Source organism: Asparagus officinalis, chromosome 2 (genome assembly GCF_001876935.1).
Source record: "Asparagus officinalis chromosome 2, Aspof.V1, whole genome shotgun sequence".
Lineage (NCBI taxonomy): Eukaryota > Viridiplantae > Streptophyta > Magnoliopsida > Asparagales > Asparagaceae > Asparagus > Asparagus officinalis.
Window position 1 is genome coordinate 68,153,137 of NC_033795.1, and position 20,992 is coordinate 68,174,128.

The 20,992-nt window shown below is 39.6% G+C and overlaps 2 protein-coding genes across 4 annotated transcripts in view; one reads left to right on the forward strand and one right to left on the reverse strand.

The window, feature by feature from the left end:
* LOC109831568 lies at positions 5,965-19,520 on the reverse strand. 3 transcript variants are annotated; one of them, XR_002244461.1, is made up of 5 exons: positions 17,741-19,520; positions 17,568-17,632; positions 14,194-14,247; positions 13,858-13,969; positions 5,977-6,006 (listed from the first exon to the last, which is right to left on the reverse strand). XR_002244461.1 is itself a non-coding variant. In XM_020398912.1 (4 exons), exons 1-4 carry the CDS (start codon positions 17,959-17,961, stop codon positions 5,972-5,974), a joined length of 375 nt encoding a protein of 124 aa, XP_020254501.1. In that variant the 5' UTR covers positions 17,962-19,520; the 3' UTR covers positions 5,965-5,971. The 3 variants fall into 3 exon arrangements, 2 of the variants coding, with proteins under 2 accessions (XP_020254501.1, XP_020254502.1); XM_020398912.1 differs by lacking the exon at positions 13,858-13,969 and having other exon boundaries at positions 5,965-6,006; XM_020398913.1 differs by lacking the exon at positions 5,977-6,006 and having other exon boundaries at positions 13,153-13,969.
* LOC109831567 (pentatricopeptide repeat-containing protein At4g21190) overlaps positions 9,999-20,992 on the forward strand; it is a 17,883-nt gene continuing 6,889 nt past the window's right edge. Inside the window, exons 1-4 of the mRNA XM_020398911.1 lie at positions 9,999-10,214; positions 12,110-12,131; positions 12,217-12,327; positions 20,869-20,991. Coding sequence (XP_020254500.1) covers positions 10,129-10,214; positions 12,110-12,131; positions 12,217-12,327; positions 20,869-20,991 — 342 coding nt within the window. The 5' untranslated portion in view covers positions 9,999-10,128. The remainder of the gene's footprint in view (positions 10,215-12,109; positions 12,132-12,216; positions 12,328-20,868; position 20,992) is intronic.

Genomic DNA, 20,992 nt, shown 5'->3' on the forward strand with positions numbered 1-20,992 from the left:
CTCAAACAACTCCTTGATCCTATTGCATAAAGCACCCCCACATCCCTTCATCAAGTGGACATAAACCCAATACCCAAAATTTCAGTTCCACTTTTGCAAATAAGCCCCCCAAAATTCGGCCATTTCACCTCTTTTGCACAAAACCCCCAAGAGCATATTTTCATACATAAACTCCTATCTACCAAGCATAAAGATGCAATCTTTAAAGCAAAATAAGAGGATTGAGGGGAGGATTTTACCCAAATCAAATTTACAAGAAAATAAGAGGATTGTAAAGAAGAGCTTACCAAATAAAAAGGGTTTTTCTTTGAGCTTGAAGATGGAGGAGAAAACCCTACTGGGAGGAACAAGTGTTCGGCCAATGGGAGACACCCAAAATCCGAGCTCCTCTTGAAGGGTTGAGGAATCCTTGAGAATGAATCAATGGAGGATAGAAGGATGGAGAGGAAGAACACCAAAACCGAAATTAGAAGTGTTCGCGGGGAAATTTGTTGCTTTCTTCATTAATGATTCCATCGTACACTCTTGTAATAGTCTGGGGGACCACGGAAAAAGCCAAGACACCCCATGGGGTGTCTCGGCCAAACCGAGACACCCCAAGGGTGTCTCGGCAAAGCCGAGACACCCCAGGGTGTCCCGGTTTTGTCGGGACACCCCCGGGGCGTCTTGAGTCTGTTTTGACTCCCGAACCTTGTTTTGACCCCTAAACTGTTTATTTGAACCCCTAATCCGCGCCGACTCTCCACCAATCGTTGAAAGTATTGATGAAGTCCACAATTCAACTTTCGACGATCTTAAAACCCTAGGGTGGACGCCGGTTAACGCGTAACCCTAGGTCAACCTTGAATATTGATGAACTCCAAAAGTCAACCTTTGACGAATCAAAACCCTAAGGTAGACGCCGGTCAACGCGTAACCCTAGGTCAACCCCACTCAACGGGTTGCGAGCAAAGTCAACCTTTGACGAACCCCCGGGGCGTCTTGAGTCTGTTTTGACCCCCGAACCTTGTTTGGACCCCTAAATTGTTTTCTGAACCCCAAATCACGCCAATTCTTCGCCAATCGTTGAATATTGATGAACTCCAAAAGTCAACCTTTGACGAATCAAAACCCTAAGGTAGACGCCGGTCAACGCGTAACCCTAGGTCAACCCCACTCAACGGGTTGCGAGCAAAGTCAACCTTTGACGAATCAAAACCCTAGGGTGGACGCCGGTCAACGCGTAACCCTAGGTCAACGCCAGTCAACGCGTTGCGACAAAAAGTCAACACACGGTGATCCGAAACCCTAAGTCAACACAATGTGACGGAGGTAGTTCAAGGTCAACTCAATGACACGAGCCAAACTCAATTCATCAGCTGTAGACTCGAGACTCCGACGACGGCCAAGCGATAAACGCAGCGCCGGAAGAACCTCGGCTATTCGTCAAAGCATCGAATAGACCGAAAATCGAAGGAGCCAAGAGTTGAAGCTAACTACAGGTCCTGGTGCCGACTGAAGGCTAGACCAATCACATCCAAAGTATTCCAGCCTCTTCTATAAAAGAAACGAGTCCGGAACACTTTGGAGGGGGTATCTGTAGGCATCGAAAATTGCCTATAGGTCTCCACAAACGGTTCAGTGTTAAAGAATGACGATGAACGTCACTTTCCGATCTACAGGAGTCCAATCGACGTCGATGAACGATTGAAGTGAATCGACGAGCCACGTGAGCGGATAGGATTTCGGAACAACGAAGACCCGGGCCAATCGGAAGCCCGGTACTGTTCACAAAAAGGACAACGCCCTTCGTGCCTCGATCACTCTACAGATAATCCAACCACCAGAGCGGATCGAACTCTTCGTCAAGCATCCAACGCAATTGGAATCACTCAAATCCGAGTTCGGACGAAGAATCTACAGGGAAAACAATAATACACCTCAAACGGAGTCCCGGGAAGTCGAAACACCCCGGGGGTGTCTAGGAAAAGCCTAGACACCCCAGGGGTGTCTCGGCCAAACACCCCTAGGGGTGTCTCGGATTTCTAGAGACACCCTAGGGTGTCTAGGCACCCTAGGGGCTCCCCCTAGCTATAAATAGCCCCCTTGTACCTCATTTGGAAAGATCTGGATTTTTGGAGAGCCTTGGCGAAGCCCTGCTGCAGCAAAGAGTGGTCGAGCGCTTCAACCAAGGAGGAGAGGTCTACATCAGTCTTCATCACCCATTCCCCGTCTGATCCTTAGTATTAGCACTTGGCGTTAATACTAAGAAGAGCTCATAACTCGCTTTAGCCGAGATAGACGCTTATAGCTTCTAGATCTCACGCGGATCGACGAAGCTCTGTCTGATATTTCTGGATCAGAAGTTTCTAGATCTCACGCGGATCGACGAAGCTCTGTCCGATTTATCCGGACCAGATCTGATTGCCCCGGTGGTCCACGGATATTAACGTCCCCGTCATAGACCAAAGACCCACGCAAGCGAGACCGCACCAAAACGGTATCTCGTGTTTATTTTCGAAAAGTTGTAATCTTTGTTTTGTTGCACGAGGAGGTCTTATAAAAAGACCGACTTTTTATCGATTCTTGTTGTAACGCTTGAAGTTGTAACAGATTCAAAAGCAATGAAAACAGCAACTTTCCCCGAAAACAGCCGTTTATAGGCGAATTCAGCTCTTGACTCGTGCAGGCGAGGCGAGCTTCATGCAGGCGGGTCTATGGTCACCCGATGTAGGCGAATCTGGTGATCGCGTGGCCTTGGCTCGTGCTAGCGAGCCAAGCCCTTGGGTGAGCTTAATTTCTAAGCTGTGCGGGTAGGTTGAATATGCAGGCAAATCTCGTGCTTCGTCTTCCAAGGTAATTTTTACCGTCTACAAGACCCCCTTTAAAGTTTTCAGACCTAAACCAACTCGCGTGTGGTCTGGAACACTTTGAATAAAGAAGTTCCTAATGAGTTAGGGCAAATTTGGCTTTCTTTAGGATTTTTAGCAAACCCTCAGCTATCAACGGGTTTGATTTACCTTTACCGATCACCGTTTGAATCGGGCTAGTCATCCTATTCCCCTCAGTATAATGAGTTGTCGAGTAGTTTCTCTTAGGCTTAATGCTAAGATTTCTGTTCTAACCTCTAGCCGTTTGAGGCGTGGGTTTGAGTTAATCATAACTGTCAGGTCGCAGTTCGGTTGTATCATAACGATTTTGACTAAACAACCGTTACCCGTGAGTGTGCCCGGAGGGTGCATCCATGATTGTGTGAGTGAGACTGTTCCATCGATGGTTCGAAACTTAGATGAGTCGGACCACTCGAGATTCGCCTTCAGAGGCGAACTAGGCCCAACAAATGACCTATTTGGGCGAAGCCCATTTATGCTGGTGAGGCGAAATAAGCATTTCACAGGCGAATATTACTTTACGGACAAGCTTTGACAATCTGAAGTGCGAGCTCGTCATCTGTTCGCAGGAAAATTTTTTTCTTCAGGCGAAATTTAAATTAGTGGAAGGCGAGTCACGTGTTCGTCAGCAAAGCCTTGTGCTTTGTGTTTTCCGGCTAAGGCCGCGTGGATTCGTCAGGTCACATTAAATACGATTTGACAAGGTGGCGTCGCTTCTGTGTTCCTCGCTCGACGACGGATCATGGCCGTACTTTTGGATCCTAGCCGTTAGATCCGGCCGTGAATTTCGGTGCGGGTTTCGGGTTTCGATTCGCTTGACATGTCCCATATCTCGACGGTTTCTCTATAACCACCGAAAAACAAACTGTTGAGAGTGATCTGGGCTATTGATTTCAATCATGGCCACGTTCCTCAATTACCCACACCTCGCCCCTCGGGAGTGATCTTGGCCGTCAAATTCGATCGTGGCTTCGCCTCTCAACCGCAAGCGTTTCACCTTTAAATAGGCTTCGTCCCCTTCTTTTGGGGATTACTGTGCTCAAGAATTTCTGCTCGCTCAAACTTTTTAAAGAGAAAAACTCAGGTTTCTTTCCCGACTTTCCGATATGGCGCCAAAGTCTAAGAAGTGTGTTTCGAGGAGAAAGGGCCCGGGCGGTTCTTCTAGCGATGCTGCCACTGGCGCGGCTGTCGGCGTGCGGTTCTTCTAGCGATGCTGCCACTGGCGCGGCTGTCGGCGTCTCTGGAGTGCATTCGGGTAACTCCAACGATTTTGTATCGATGAATGACGCTAAATTGAGAAGATGAGCACTGTTTGCTCGTCTTCTTTTACGGATTTTGCTATTCTTGGCTTTTTTTTATGATTTGGGTGAATTTCCCTCTTTTCAGGCGGATTCGGCCTTGTTAGGCGAATCCAGTTCAGACAGTCTTGTCTTTTATCAAGCGGATTCCGCTTTTGTCAGGCGGGCTAAGTCTCGCCAGGCAAGATCTGTTTGAAGAAATTCGCCTGCTTGGAAGACTAAGAAGTTTTCTGATTCTAATTGCCATTTTCATTCTCATCCTTTGACCCTGTTTTGCAGCCACTTTTTCTGATGAAGCCCTCCCGAAGGGTGTTGCCATTGGTCTTGCCGGTGGCTCAAGCTACGCGGCGCCCTCCCGATTCCCTCTTCTTGATCCAGTACTCGTCTTTGCTGCTGATAAGCCGGAGGAGTTGGTCAAGAGAGTGGCTGATGGGCATCATCTTACGCTATGTGAGTTGATTACTAATGCAGCGTTGACAGCAAGAGAGTGGCTGATGGGCATCATCTTACGCTATGTGAGTTGATTACTAATGCAGCGTTGACAGACGTGGCCAGGGCGGAGTTCAAAAAGCCCCAGCTCATGTTTGGCGATGCCGCAGCTGACCCTTCGGCTTTGCTACTTGGAGAGAGTAAATGGCTCCGTGTCGTGGATGAGGTTCATTACTACCTTCCCAGTATGCCGAGGGGGTTTTCGATAGTCGAGTTGCAGTCACTCGTGGTCCCGAGATCGATGAACTGGGATCTCACTACTACTCAAGATGGGGTAGTTTGTGGTGTCTTCACAGGGTCGTCTGCTGGGTACGGGGTCGACAGCTCTTGTAAGCGCGTGGTCGCCTAGCGTCCCGGCTTGCTGAATAATGAATGGCCTGTGGGGGAGACGACTACAGTGGCAGAGACTTTCCGCCACCGATTCTTCCAGGCAGGGGGGAAATTCCCTCCGAAAGACTTCAGGCCTCCGGGATGGATTCATTCTGTGCCTGGTAGTGGTACTTGGTGGTCTAAGATCACCGAGTACGTCTTGACGGAGAACTCTGACCTTGCGGGCTCTGAGCTATTCGTAGCTATCCGAGCCACCCAACATGGCCTAAAGATCAATGCCCCAAAGTTCCACAATCTTGGAACTTTACTGCTCGGATAGTGGTACCTTCTTTACCCTCAACGGTGAGCTTGGTATAACCCTCCACGAGATGTATGATGTGTCGGGGTTGCCGTTGGGGAGCTTCCCCTACGAGGAGTACGTGCCGGGTCAAGACTAGATCGACTATCTTTCGGGTCGATTTCCCTTAATGGTTGAGACTTTATGAGAGTTACTCGGCCATTACCACATATGTCTCGACACCTTGGGCATGGTGGACCACAAGGGCAAGAAGAAGAGGGCTCCCGGTGTGACGCCCCTGGGTTCACACAAGGCTGCAGTCCGAGGTGAAATCAGAAATGTCAAACCTGCCATGCACCACACCGTGCAATAATATGTTTCACCATCACAATTTCTATCTCTCTAGTGGAATCAACAATATGTGTAGTACAAATCAAGTAAAAGGTTATACAAGAATCAACTGATGAAGTAATAGAGATCAAATTAATATTTCGTCATCTAACATACGGGAATACAAGTAAATGTCTGAAATAAATGAACTGGAGTTCTCAACAAGTCTCAAATACAAAATGTCTGACAAGAGGAAATAAGGCACACAGCCTTTACAACTTCTAGAATAACTCTCTCAAATATCTAAACAGAAGTCTACAGTGGAGCTCAAAAGAAAATATAACTAATTAGATGGCTGAAGCTAAAGTGTATTGCCATCAACCTGCGACTCTCCGGGCTCCTGGCTCGTTACCTGAAAGGGGGAGGGACAACGAGCGTCAAAGCACTAGCGAGCAACATCACAACCAACCCCAAGGGATAGGGCTCGTTGTACATGAAAATACAGTTAATACATAATAATGTAAATCATTTACACAAACATTAATGAGTTTTAGTACTTAGGGAAATATAGCACGAGCATAGGTACGTCGAGCGAAATAATCCAAACAAGGAAACCCTCATGTATATACCTTGTATCTCAAATTGTAGATCCCTAAATATTTAAACCCGAGGTTGGTCATAAGAAAACAAATAAAGAAAAGAATACATACCCATCTCTACCAATAAAGTGTAAACATGAACAAGCTACAATAGGTGTCATGTACAACCTAGGTAGCTATCATGCCCCAGCCTAATACAATATAACGTGTACCCAACTTGGTTGAATAACGTGCTCAAGGTTTAGCAAAAGTCTAAAACATGTTATATAAAAAGAATGGATTATAGTCCAACACGAGGACTCTAATGGATTATAGTCCAACACGAGGACTTTAATGGTTTATAGTCCAACACAAGGACTGCGTATAAGAAAGTATGCATGTCTTATTCCCGTGCATACCCTACTGTACTAACTTAGACTTGTGTCCGAAGGGTCATCTCACATGTATAGGTGAAATCACTTTCACTGCAAATAAATACTCAATAAACCAGGCACTCCTCAAGTCCAAATGTGGTAGATAGTACCCTTGAATATGTAAACACTGTATACATACATACTTATGTATATATATACAGCAGATGATTTAAACAGAAGCACGAACGAAACAGAAAGAAAATACTGCGATGAGTCGACTCATGCTCAAACATGAGTCGACTTAGCAGAACACATATAATAGCAGGAAAGGGCTTCATGAGTCGACTCATGACAGTCATGGGTCGACTCATGACTTATGGGTCGACTCGTATACTGACGAGTCGACTCAGCAGAAGCAAAAAGGCAACACAACTAGACTTCGTGAGTCGACTCATGACAGTCATGGGTCGACTCAACCTGTTGAGTCGACTCATGATGAGCCGTGGGTCGACTCACGGGCTGAACAAAGCATTTCTCCCAACTGTAACTTGTTCAACACGATCCACACTTCCATTTTACTAATCTACACTTCTATAGCCATCGATTCTCGACTATGATACAGTGAGAAAAATATATTTATCATGAGAAATGATTTTCTTGTAGGTTAAATCTAACGTTTAACTCCTATACATGAAAGAAAGCATTTAATCAAAATAAAACTCATATTTTATTCTTTAAATAAAAATTCCAGATCTGGGTTTTCATGAAAAACTTGTTGGTGGGGATTTAAAATCCGAAATACATGATTTCTAGCATTAACCCTAACAAGGATATTGATTTATACTTGAAAATAAGTCTTAGGCTCAATAAAACTTATGGAAAACAGTTATAAACTATTAAAAACATGGGAGAAGGGTTGGGCGAGATGTTACTCGCCTCAAAAGTGATGATGAACAATCCCCTTCGCTGCAATCCACGAAAAGCCGCTGAAAATCCCTAAAAATCGCCCAAGAAATCCCAAAAACGAGCTAGGGTTTAGAGGGGGGGGAGGAGGCTAGGGTTTCTCTAGGGTTTTCTGATGAACAAGAGTGTTTTCGGGTGGGGAGAAATATATATGAGTGGATAAAATCCGACCCGAAACCCAAACAAACCCGACCCAGAAAACCAGAAAAACCCCGATGAGTCGACTCATGGCAGTCATGGGTCGACTCATAATATAATGAGTCGACTCAGCAGAAACTTATGACAAAGGAAGATGATATCATGAGTCAACTCATGACAATCATGGGTCGACTCATGAGCTGAGAACTGAGTTCTTCGACTCTGATGCTTATGACTTGCACATTTGCAAACTCAACCTCATAACTGATGTATATATACATCCTCATAAGCTCAAAAAATGCTAGATTTCATGCACAACCATATCATAAAGATATTTATCATAAATAAATATTATTTCTCACTAAAAGTCACGTATAAAAATGCTAGATAGGTGATTCTCATGATATCTTGATAATAGAGGTGTGGTTGGAGCCATAGAGGATGGTGAAAGAAGTCAGAAGTAGCGAAACGCAGAAGAACAGGAAGAACAGGAAGATCTCTGTCCGGTCGACCGCAGCGACATGCGCGGTCGACCACCAACCTGCACAGAGCAGGGTTTCAGACTGGAACTCTGTCCGGTCGACCGCGATGGTCACTGCGGTCGACCGCGACAGGTTCCTGGGCCTTTTCCTGTTTCGTTTTGGATTCTGTTTTGACATGGATTCCTGATTCTTTTGGGCTTGTTTATTTACAAGATTGCCATCCACGTTTGCACATCTATAAATAGGATTGTTTTAGGGTTCTAAACAATCAGATCTCAGAGAGAAGTGATCAAGAGAGATTCTAATCAAGAGAGATTAGGGTTTAGAGAGGATTGAGAGGTTGTTCTCGATTCTAGTGAGATTGTGAGAGAGTGATTGTAATCTTTTGTTCTTCATAATCTAGAGAATGTGTTTTCCTTCGCCTTATACTGAATTGTTCTTGTGTTTTGGTCATCCTCTTCTCAACCCACCTTTTGGTAATTCCGCGACCAAAGGGTGCTCGCACGGCGACTCGTATCATCATGAACTTTGACCAAGACATCTCGAGATAGAGAAGCAAACAATCGAGATCGTAGACTTTGATCCACTCGAAGCTGGGATTCATAGCTAGGGTTGAGTTGACGGCTACCAATTGTATCAACATATATAGGTGGTCGAGGGTTTGAGCCATCAACAAAAATAAGGAGATTGTGTGATATCAATAAGGCAGTGAACTGAGTCTTCCATATCAAGTAGTCTTCAACAGCTGATAACTTTACCGTGACCATGTTTGTAACATTAAGTGCTGTTAAAAAAGAGGGAAAAGAAGAAAATTGAGGAGTATGCTGAGGATGTAAGGATAAAAAACCACTATTGCCGATGACATTGTCATTGTTGGATCCACATGATAGGTTCAAGCCATGTAATCCAGCAGCAATTTGATCAATTCCAAGCCCAAATATGTTGGATGGTAAATCAGACAAACCTATTTCTCACAAGTTGTTTGAGGGTTGAGTTAAAAGAAACTGTTGTTGTAGAAAAGAGGAGGGTTGTTGATAGATAAAACTTGGTAGATTGAGTCGTTGATCAACACCTGAAGGCATCATCCTTGCGATTGTGCTGCTGCCTATTGTAAGAGCCTAAGCAATCAATGCTGAGATGGTCGAAGTTGACATCGGGGTTGATGCCGACAATGTTAAAGAGGAGTCTGATGATGATATGGACTTCATGGCAGAGGTAGAGGCCATCGAAAGGGAATGTGACTAAGGATGACTCAAAGAAGATATAGAGAGGACGATGAAGAGAGGGATCATTAATATCAAATTAGCGCTGCTCTGATACCATGAAGATAATTATGAACCACTTAACCCAAATTAGGGTTGCTGATGATGTATATATAATTGTGAACAATTACACAATAGTCCTCTTTACAGGATTGCAATTTAGTCCTTGCATATACATTAATAGTATCCAATGCCCTCTCTCCAATGTTTACAAATCAATGCATAGTGGCCATTATGTTTTTATGGTTCCACGAGAAAACTTTATAATATATATCCGCGAAAATGAATATGAATACAAAAATAAATATGAGAAGGATGATAAAACCGAAAAGTATTATTTATGCTTTAGAAGTTGTTTAAATAAAGTTTTTCAAATTAGAGCTTATAAATATGTTCGATACTCTAGCCAATCGAGTTTAGACTTGTAGATCAAGTTGCTCTTAGATCCACCAATCTAAACTCAAAATAATATAAACAGTCTGATCGATTCATATATATACCTATCGGTCATGGGTATTTTACTTATACTCACGATTGATGCTACTAATCATACACATGTAGGCCCAGCCCAATCCGACAAAAAATACAACCTAAGCCCAGCACAAGAGCAGGCCATTTGAACATCGGATCATTTTCTCTCTTGTATTTCCCATTATTTCGCTTCGTTCTTCTCTCTCTCTCTCTCTCTCTCTCAAAATAATCCCAAGGACGCAAAACAGAGAAGCGAGAATCAAACAATGCAGAGGGCATCGAGCTCTCTTCGTCGATCCCTTGGTGCTCTCCGTCTAAGATTTAATGGCAACATCGCAGTCCAAGACTGTTCGTAAGTACAAGTCTCTTGCATCAAATTAACCCTTTTTTTCCTCCCACGTTTGATAAAGTGCAGTGTGCGCAAAATACAGCGTCTGTAATTTTATATTTTTTTGGGTATTTATTTCCGTTCGAAGAGTTTTAGGTGAGAACTGCATGCCCAAGTAACCGTTTAACAAGTCTGAGTGTTAAATTAAGACTCTGCTCACCACTTGTTCGAGAAAATGACTTAGTGAAATTTCAACGGCAGCCCTTAGCCAAAAAGTGTGATAGTGTTAATAGGACCACATTCTGTTCGATGAAATGCTTAAACAAACACAAGTCGAGCTCTTAGCGGAGAGCTCAATTGATCATGACTCTGAAGTGATTGACCAGTGAAGATGATGGAATAGTTGATCTCATTTTGATTGGAAAAGGGGTAGATAACAATCTTTAAGGAATTGGAATAGTTAAAGTAGTTCTTTTAGTATAGTGCAGTTACTGGGTATTCCAACTAGTAAACATCTAGCAAATATATTCGGTTATCCATGATTGCTTCCTAGCTTCATTACCTGGGTACTTCTATCTTGAAGCTGTATCCGTATCTGTACCCGAACTCCTTGGACATTCCTTCCTTATATTAATTTAGAACACTTGTCAACCATTTTCTGGACATAAATCCTATATGTCACATCCACTTCTTCAAGCTATGATTTTAATAGTCGTTGGCGTGTCTAGTTCAAAAAACGAGCATTTTTGCAATTTATAATCCATATAATAAAAGAAATATAAAAATGTTATGGGAATTTTAATCTCAAGACATGTGATATAAAAATATTTATCTTATGTAAACTATTAATTTCAATGTATAATATATGTGTATATAAATATTCATATAGGTGTGTCCTCTCAAAAAACGAGCGTTTTTACAATCTATAATCCACATCATAAAAGAAATATAAAAATGTTATAGCAATTTTAATTCTCATAACACGTGAATAAAAAAATATTGATCTCATGTAAACTATTAGTTTCAATATATAATATATGTGTTTAGAAATATTTATATAGCCATGTCCTCATACCCTACCTTTTGCAAAATTGCTGTGTGCGGTATCTGTAAATGTAAACGTACGTTTACCCATACCCATGCAACATAGCTTCCAAGTAAATGAAATTGAAAGTTCTAGATAAGCTACTTGGTTCATGGAAAAAGAAGGTAATAAATATATTTAAGATTATTAATATCATATTTATATTTAATTTTTAAATAAGCTACTAGGTCACGGGTTCTAATATCGAAAACTGTCTCTCTGTGTATGGGGGTAAGATTGCATACATCTAACCTCCACAGAGCCCATAATGGTGGGAGCTTGTGCACTGAACCATTTATATTTATTTTGTAGAATATTTTCCTTCTAGACTTAAAGAAAAGGTGGGACTGCAAGGAAATTTATCATGAAGAACGGTGCACAGAACAGGAGTTTCTAGTTTTAAGTGACAGTATCTGTTCCTGTATATTATCCCCACAAGTTTTACATTTTAGATATTGCCATCTGTCCTAGTCTTAAAGAAATCAGACCAATACTTAGGCCTTGCTTGGGTGCCTACTAGCAGGTATCCACTAGTAGTCTATGTTATGGAGCTGAACATGTGATCATTTGATCTGTAGTATGAGTTCCTCAAAGACTTTTTGATACATAAAAACCTGTGAATTTGATTGGATTCAGTTGGAGAAGTTTGTATTTACCATGTAACCCAGTAACGGAGAATTTAAGCAACAAATTGAAAACTTGCTTGTTATGGTGGAAGCCCATGTCTTGGCGAGGGTTTTTGTGGTCCATCTCAACCAGTTCATGTTAATAATCACAAACGTATTTCATGCTAAATTTATGTATGTCCTAATATCCAAATTTATCCCTTTTGCAGGAAATGGATTTCAAGTAGAAAGGTATGTTTCCTTGATTGATTTTTTTTCTGTTTTATCACTTAACTTTGTTTAGACTTACCAACTGAATAAACTCTATCTTGAATAGCTTATAACAGGTTGTAGATGCATTAATTCTGCCACAAAAGTTTCTGATTTTACATCTGGACGTGGCATCTACAGTAGGGTTGTCCAAGATGAAGCAGCAAAGACAGCAAAGGTATTCTCCATTGTCAAGAAACTTTATGTTCTGTGTCTTACGTTCTTCTCTACATAATTTGAATCAGAACGGGTCAAATTTTCTCATCAGGATAAGAAACAGGGTCTCGACTGCTTAGAAAGACTTCAGCTTGTGTAATCTCAAAATTGTTGTGCATCATTGTTTTTTCTAAGACAGGAGAATTAGTCGGGCTATGGAAGAAGCTTTCAGGGCCACGTCTAAGAACCACTGCTAATGATATGATAACTGATAGGCTTATATGTTCTAATTTGTGGTTTTCCTAATTTCCTTGCAAATACTAGATCTTTAGTACACATGGAGTTTTAATTCATCAACTAGTTTAGAGCATGCAATCAGTTCCGAATGTTGATAGTCTTGCCATGTTTGATTTGCTGTTGTAGGCATTTTCTTCTTAAGAAACTTAGTGCATCATGTTATGTGGCACACTACATGAGCCATTGAGTTATGGCCTGTAGTAATACATTTATCCTCATTGAATGCTTTTTGATGCCCAAGCTCATGTTTGTTGGAATGAAAAGACAGTTTGATGGACCATTTACTATTAATGAATTTTTCTTATCCGTGATCTTTTATTGTACTAATATGAATCCTCAACCTGTTGGGAAGAGGTAGATCTCTTAAAACTAATCGCTGCTTCTTCTTATTCTTCCTTTTTTATCAAGTGAAAATAAGTAGAAATAGTATGTCAAGAAATGATAGATTATTCGACCAAATCCCATTCTAAGGGACATAATTCTTTGCTTTCTTGCTATAATTTTGAGATATGGAGGCTTACCCTCTGAAGTCGATAAAACAATCCACAAATATTGTTCATGCTATTCCCAACTCTTTATATTAAATAATATATCACCTAACATAACTAGCAAAAAATGATTCCCAAGGTCTTAAATACTATTTATTCGATTCATAAGAGTGTTGGGGTATTAGTTAATCCAAAATGCATCAACCAAAACTTCCCATGTCTGTATCTCGTTCCAAATATCATCTTTTGCATCTCCACTTTCAACTTTCAGCTGATTGTAACCCGATCTTATATTAAAATATTTAAAATATCTATGGACCTTGCAACCCATACAGATCATCTATCTTCGATATGGGCATTTCTTCTTCCTATTCACCATACTAACTCTCATTAATCTAATTGATCTGTCCTTCTTGATAATGAATACCAAGGCATCCCCAGAGGACAATAGATTGAATCAGTTGATTATACGAATAAAATTCTTGCTATTGCACCTTCAAATCCTCAAGTATCACTAATGTCAGACATTGGGTGATTTATAGTGATGTTTCTCCAAGGCCCTTGGATGTGTTTTCATCTGTTGCAAAGATTCGGGCCAGAAGCTATGAAAATATTGCTCAAGTCGAAATAAAAAGGATATGGAACTTCCTTCGTTTCCATACTTTGTCTTGCTTTATCCAATGGGGTTCAACTTCATGATGGAAGTGCCTTGCCATAAAGGTTTAATAATACCGAAAGATGGTAGTATGCTTCAAGGCAACTCAAACCTTATGAGAGAAACACTTGATTAGGAGCTCACAATAGTGATATTTTCTCCTTGACTCTGTGGTTGAACTTGCGAGGCATACATTGGTCATATAAGAGTTTGAAGTATATGCCCTGTATTAAATATCACATTTATCAGAAATATCGGACAGTCAAAATCCATATCGGATTGTAGAAATCGGGGTATATCGGGGTTATGTAAAAAATATCGGGTTGTCATATTGGATGATGATCATACATAACATAACATTGTAATTGTAATTTAAACATATCTAACCATAAGAAACTGCATTATAATTCATGAATAATGATATGTGTAATATGTTTAGGTGACTAACCGATTGTAGAAGCTTGCTTCTCGATCGCATGATGAAACTTCCCAATTGAAAAACCTTCAAAATAAGAAAATAATTTTAGTCAAAGACTCAAAATAGAATACCAAACAAGCAAATGATACAAATAATGAAGAATCAACATTATAACAGAGGTGCAATCACAAAACTCACAAATTAACTTGGGATCTAATATTCAAGATGGTCAATATCCATAAAAAAATAAAGCAAAGCAACCAACCAACTAAGTTTTAGAAGTTACACAAGTAGTTCATAATTGTTTATCATCATATCAGTCTAAAATAACATAACCAAAATGAATGTAGAAGCAAATATGACTATAATCAATCTTCTTCGGGATCGATGACCGAAATATCATATATTAACGTGCAAGCCTCCTCTGACCTCAATGAGGACTCTGAAGGTGTTTCCCACTCTTCCTCTTCATCTATGACCAGCTCCTTTGATCTTGAAGATGATACCACAGACTCTATCCTTCTTTGGTATGCCTTTGTTCTTGCACTCTTTGTCCTCTTTGGATTAGCCCCCAATACTTTTGCAGCTTGCGTCCAAGTTAATTGTTCTCTGGGAACACTTCATCATCACTTTCTTCATTAACTTGACTTAGAGGGATCACCCAATGTGTGACCCTTTTTTCGTCATTGTAGGCAAGTAGAGGATCTCTATCCTTATTAGAATGCTTGTTTTGAAGCTTCACATTGAATTTGACAAAAACTAAGTCATGCAATTTCTTGTGACTTAATCTATTCCTCTTCTTTGTGTGAATCTATAAAGTAAAACACTAATTAGCACAAAGAAAAAAATTGACTCAAATATGCTCCAAGCCTCTAGCACAATTAAAACTTAAAGAAGTCATTATTACCATCTCAAATGTACTCTAATTCCTCTCATAAGCCAAAGAGCTAGCGGTGAATCTCAAAATTCTCATCTCTATCCTCCCAAGGTCAAGCGTATCATTCCCGAAAAGATATCGCCATGTAAATAGTCAATTTAAACAATTTAAAATAATTAGAATTTTATAATTGATGTTTATGATGGATAATTTGAATAAAAATGCAAGTATACCGGGATTACTATTGGTCTTTTTAGCTTGCTTTATGGCAATAGAGCTCCCAAATGACTCTTTTCTATGCTGATAATTAGAGAGTTGAGCTCCAATCCTACCAAAAGAGGCATCATCTTCTCCATAGAATCTTTGCATACATTCAACTACATTTTGTATGAAGGTTCCATCATTTTCAATTGCCACAAAAGATGGATAGAAGTAGGGATTGAGATAATATCATGCTTTATGTATTGGCTCCATAAGCTTGTCCTCCCATCTTTTATCAGTCATCTTTCATATAGAAATATACTTCTTCTCTTCATTATTTAGGGTTGTTTTCAACTCGTCCTTGACCACCAACATATCTCCATAAACAAATCACATAGACAGAGTTTTATCACTATCCACTCTCCTTAAAACCTTCACCAATGGAGTAAACACTTGAATGGCAAAATCAAATTTGTCCCAAAACTTGTTGTTTGCAATAATTTCAAGAACCTACAAACAAGAAACACAAAAAATGTAATGATTCAAAAAACTACTAGGCTACTATGAGGAACTTACTATTTTATAACTATCAATTTGAAATATATATACCTTTTTGCTTGGTGTTGTTGACGATAGACTATAGTCCATCTACTTGTCCAAGATGAAAATCTGCCACATCTCCTTTTTCTTCTTCCTCATCGATTGTAGTGATAGAAATGCCGTAGTAAATCTCGTTGCCCCGGGTCTTAATATTTCCCCATTTGTGAACTCTTTTTTAGCAATTGAAGGGACTTGATATGACTATAGATGTATACTGATACAGTTCTTCTCATCACAATTGCACTCCGAATAGGCTTGATTCTGGCTATATCACTCAACATCAAATTCACACAGTGTGCTGCACAAGTTGTCCAAAAGATATTCGGCCTCGTCTTTTCCAAGCTAGTAGCAGCCGCCATGTTATTTGAAGTTACATCTATCACAATTTGCACCACATTTTCCGGCCTTAACTCCACAATTGTCTTCTCCACAAACTGAAGTATGTAGTTCATGTCATGTTTATCGGTTGATGTCTTGTGAAGTTAAAAATGTCGTCCCTCCATTGGGATGCATGAATATGTTCATTATGCTCTTTCGCTTCTAATCGCTCCAAGCATCGGTCAATATAGAGCACCCAGTGACCACACAATTCTTTTTGAAGTTTTCAACTATCACTTTTGTTTCATTCACCTCTTTGCAAAATAGGCTCTTTTAATTCATATGCCGATGGAGCTTGCATATGTGCTCCAACCTGTCCAATAGCATACACCATTTGTTGGAAGGAGGGTAGTGTTACGGTGTTGAGGCGATGTCAGCTTTATAAAACCATTTCCCTATATACTTTTTCGCATCATCCGTCGCCTTCTTTCTATGCTTTGAGTCTATCATTGGTTATTTCCCCTTTGCTAGTAAAGTGGCGGACTCCTCGGGAAGGCGACATGCAAAAGAGTCCATTGGCCCTTTTGTCTTGAATGAAGAGGATGTGCTTCTTTGTGATGAATTCTCCTCATCTTCCTCCTCTCCCACATGCACATCAGTTAATAGCAAATTTAATCTAGCATCCTTTTCATCCTTTTATTATCTGCCTCATCTAACATTGCACAAATTTTATTCTTCACATTCTCGGGAACCTTGTCACATAGCTTACAATTTCCTCATTTTCCCGCCAAATGAGCTTTTAACCGGCTTATGTCACCACTAAAAGCTTGCAAGCAAAACTTACACCGCACCTTCCCATTGTCGAAACTAACCCTCTCTCCCTATTGCTAACAAGGATCTTTACCACCCTTTTTTTGGAAGAGCACTATATCCTTGACCTTCAGACATCTTCTTACTATCACCTTCACCATTTAACAAACATGAATTTAGTCTTTTTGGATAAGCAAACTATACCAATGAGATAATGACAAAAAACAAACAATCCAATTTGAAGGAGAAAACAACTACAATGTTATAAGTTTCATAACCGATTAATACATATTTCAATTTCAATCTTAATCTCAGTTTAAGAACTTCAAATTTGAGTCCATAATTGATTTTCAGCCCATAAATTCAACAAAAGTTTTAGATTGTCCACAAATTTTAGTACATTAATGCATATCATATCTGATAAAATTAAATTCAAAAATCACATTCAACAAACATATAACTCAATTTAAATTCTGTCAGTCCACAAACTCTTTAAAATGAACTCATTCCTTGCATTCAATTTCAATCCAAATATTCAATTACATACAAAAAATAATTTCTCAAAACTAAATAAAATGAGTCCTTGTATTCAAGTTACCTTCACCCTTAGAGATTTTCTCTCTTTCTTCACCTTCTTCTTCCTTGGCTTTTTGATAAAAAAACCTAAAATATAGAGTTTAGAAAAATTAGGGTTTGTGAAAATTAGGGTTTGGAAGAAAGAGAGAGGAGAGAGAGAGACTGGAAAGAGAGGAGAGATAGAGAGAGATATACCTTTGATTAGGGTTTTGAGGGACCGCAATAGAGCTTCGAGAGAGAGCTTTAAGAGGCGGAGGAGACCGTAGGGGGGTAGAGAGAGAAAGAGAGAGAGAGCTTTCACCTTGGGCGGAGGCGTGGAGGAGAGACCCAAGAGGACCATAGGAGAGAGAGAGGCCTTCGACAGGAAGGAGAGAACGGAGGAAGTAGAGAATGAAGATAAGACGGGATTTGGGCATTTTCTTTAGAGGTCAGGTTTTTATTTTTATGTCTTAGTGGGTTCAGGTCGAGTTTGGGAACCCAAACAACCCAAAAGATCCAAACTCAAAAACAACCCAAATTGGCTGCTATTTGCACACCGATATAGCGGCTGATATATCCGATACATAAGAAAAAAACCCCAAAAAATTAGAAAATGATATATTTTCATTAATATCATTGCATAAGCATGTCAAACCCAATATATCGACCACAATATCGATATTGAGGCCGATATTTAGTACATTGAGTATATGGTTACATTGAACGAATTGAACATGAGGGAATGAAGATTAGTAGAGATGGATGAAAAATTATAAACATTTGTCTTTATCTGCAAAAGTCCATTATCATCTTTAGAAGCTTATTGCACTCATAGCCACTTTGTTTACAACCCATGCAATATTGGGGATTATTGTACTTTGTCCTATTAATTAAATTAAATATGCACTAAAGACCTTAAGTACTCACTTGATAGGGTTAGTTCTCATAACAAAGTCAATTTGGAAACAATCTCATTGGTATATGTGCTTTTATAAATAATTCACTTGATAGAGTTAGTTCTCCTACCATCCAAGGTTGTGCACAAAGCGGAATGAAGCCATGAGATACTGTTTAGACTTCTTGGGACTTTAAGGGCAAAAAGCACAAAGTAAAAAAGCTAATTTGGACTGGAGAAGTAGGTGGAGTAGTTTTGATTGGAGATGGTAATGGTAAGCTTTAGTGGGGAGCTCAAGAGAAGATGATGTCGTGATGGCAATAATGAAGGCGGAGTTTGCTGGAAGAGGATTTGGAGACGGATTTGGACGTAGGTTTGGTGATGGGGTATGGTGGAATTGGCTAGAGCTTGTTGGTTTAGATTTATCCAAAAAGGATTGAGTAGCAACCATAAGAGTTAAGATGGATGAAGTAAATGAGATGGCGATAATATAAAAATGTGGTCGACTATTTCTCCTACTTTCCTTTTCAGAACATAATAATTCCTATATGATTTTTGTGAAAGTAAAGAATTTTTTTTATCAACATACATCCATGAGATTTATATCTGGGATATTGTTAAATAATGAATGCAATGATTGACTCCAACATGATGGAGATTAAGTAGCAGTCACATCCCAACATTACAAAAACATCACACCGCTTCTATTGATCAATCAAAGCTACCACTTGCACCTTCCACCTCTAGTCAACTGTCAATGTCAAGTAGATCGTCTGAGATCATCCTTCGATTGCTTTTTGAGTATTGAGCCATCAGCTAGTCCAGCTCGATTGACCCAAGCCCGCTATAGCTACCCATGCCTCATAGGTGTACTACACATCCTAGTAAGTGTCTTAAAAGTTATATTTCTATCTTAGTAATATTTAAGATATTGAGAAGGTTGTGTTGTTGGAAAGTTTTTGTTTTAAGGGTAAAATATTCAAGTATCGTAGACAAGTAGTGGAAGCCGAAAGGTATCATTCTCTAAAATCTAGAAATTTGAGGTATTAATCTATAAGAAAATCATAGTATTTATCTTAAAAGTAATGAAACTTTAGGGTATTTAACAACAAGAAATCAGTTATTATATGATGAATTTTGTTATTAATAATCTTTTGATGTTAGGAGAAAGAAACATTACATTTTCTCTCTTTCTTTATCTTGTCTGATCATGTGTCCTTAAACATTACATTTTCTCTCTTTCTTTATCTTGTCTGATCATGTGTCCTTATTTTGTTTCTTTTGTGTTTATGACTATATTGGCTAATGCGAGTCTATTTTATGCATCTTGAAGTTCTTTATATATCTGTAGCCTTAACTCCATTATGCATTGAAACCTTAATCTCCTTGCATGTTGGACTAAAGTTCTCTTGGTCATCTCCAAAATTGCTTGTATGTATGAAGTGCATTTAGCCCAACTAAATTAGTGTCCTTGAGTATGTACTTTCTTTATGTGTTTGAGGGCTTCATAGCCTCAGTTTATCATTAGATTCTGCTTATACTCCTGATGCTTATCTGTTCCCTCAGTGTTATAGAGGTTACATTTTTCTTCGAAGGAGCATTAGTTTTGCATTGTCTACTGTCATATGAAGCTCTTTCTTTCCTAATGAGACAATTGACTTTAAATCCCAATAGTACATGTTACTGAATCAGTCCTTGATCCTCAAGTTCTTTTAAGAACAGATTGGAAGTTGTATACAGGAGCATAGCAAGTGCAAGATTTTGGGGTTCAAGTCCCGCTTGCATCAGGCTGCAGCCAGTGTTTTAAGCATTGGAAAGGAGTTTAACTTCCCCACTGATAACAAGTCAAGGAAATAGTAATAACTAGAAAGGTCAAGGTTTTCATGAAAGCATATGAAGGAGTAGCTAGTTTATGGAGGTTCTTTGGACATTCCTCATGTAAGGTGCATATGGATGGTGAGCGGGAAGAGGTGAACTTTATTTCTGAGTCAATATTTTTGTGTGAATTCTTGTACTTTTCTGACTATATAATTCTTAGAAAGCATTATGAAAAAAATATGAAAGAAGAGAAAACTGATTCTTGGATAGTTGAAGCTAAGTGTATTAACATTGTAACCATGTAATGACTTCCAATTATGAAATAGGACACTCGAGTATAGTTGTTCTTACTATGTTATGTTAATAATATTATATGATCTACAGTTGTTTTCTTCTCATTCTATGTTAATGTTAATATATGATCCATATTTGTGATTGCTACTTTTATGTGAGTGGAGAATCCCTCCCTTTTCTCTGAACTGTTACAGATCATGTGAAAGCTTTCCATCCCTTTTACACATGGCTACTATGAATTTTGTAATTTTTGAAATGAGATTGATATTCCCTGGTACTGGATAATATTTGCTTGATTGTGAGCAATATAACTAAATGAATCTTAAATGTAGGGCAGGTTGATCAAGCAGACGGTCAACTCCCACAGGCTTCATTGCACAAACGTGTGGCTTCATTGCACAAATGTGGGGTTGGGAAAAATGTCTCAGCAGTTGATAAAAGAAAGTTTCTTATTAACACGG

What these genes read in the sequence shown, in the direction of transcription:
- LOC109831568 (XM_020398912.1), bottom strand. Translation starts at nt 17,961, where the DNA reads ATGCCCAAATCCCGTCTTATCTTCATTCTCTACTTCCTCCGTTCTCTC. An exon ending in CCTCAAAACCCTAATCAAAG is followed by an intron (nt 17,633 to 17,740) that starts GTATATCTCTCT and finishes TCTATATTTTAG; the next exon opens with GTTTTTTTATCAAAAAGCCA. An exon ending in GAAAATCTCTAAGGGTGAAG is followed by an intron (nt 14,248 to 17,567) that starts GTAACTTGAATA and finishes CTTATTTTGAAG; the next exon opens with GTTTTTCAATTGGGAAGTTT.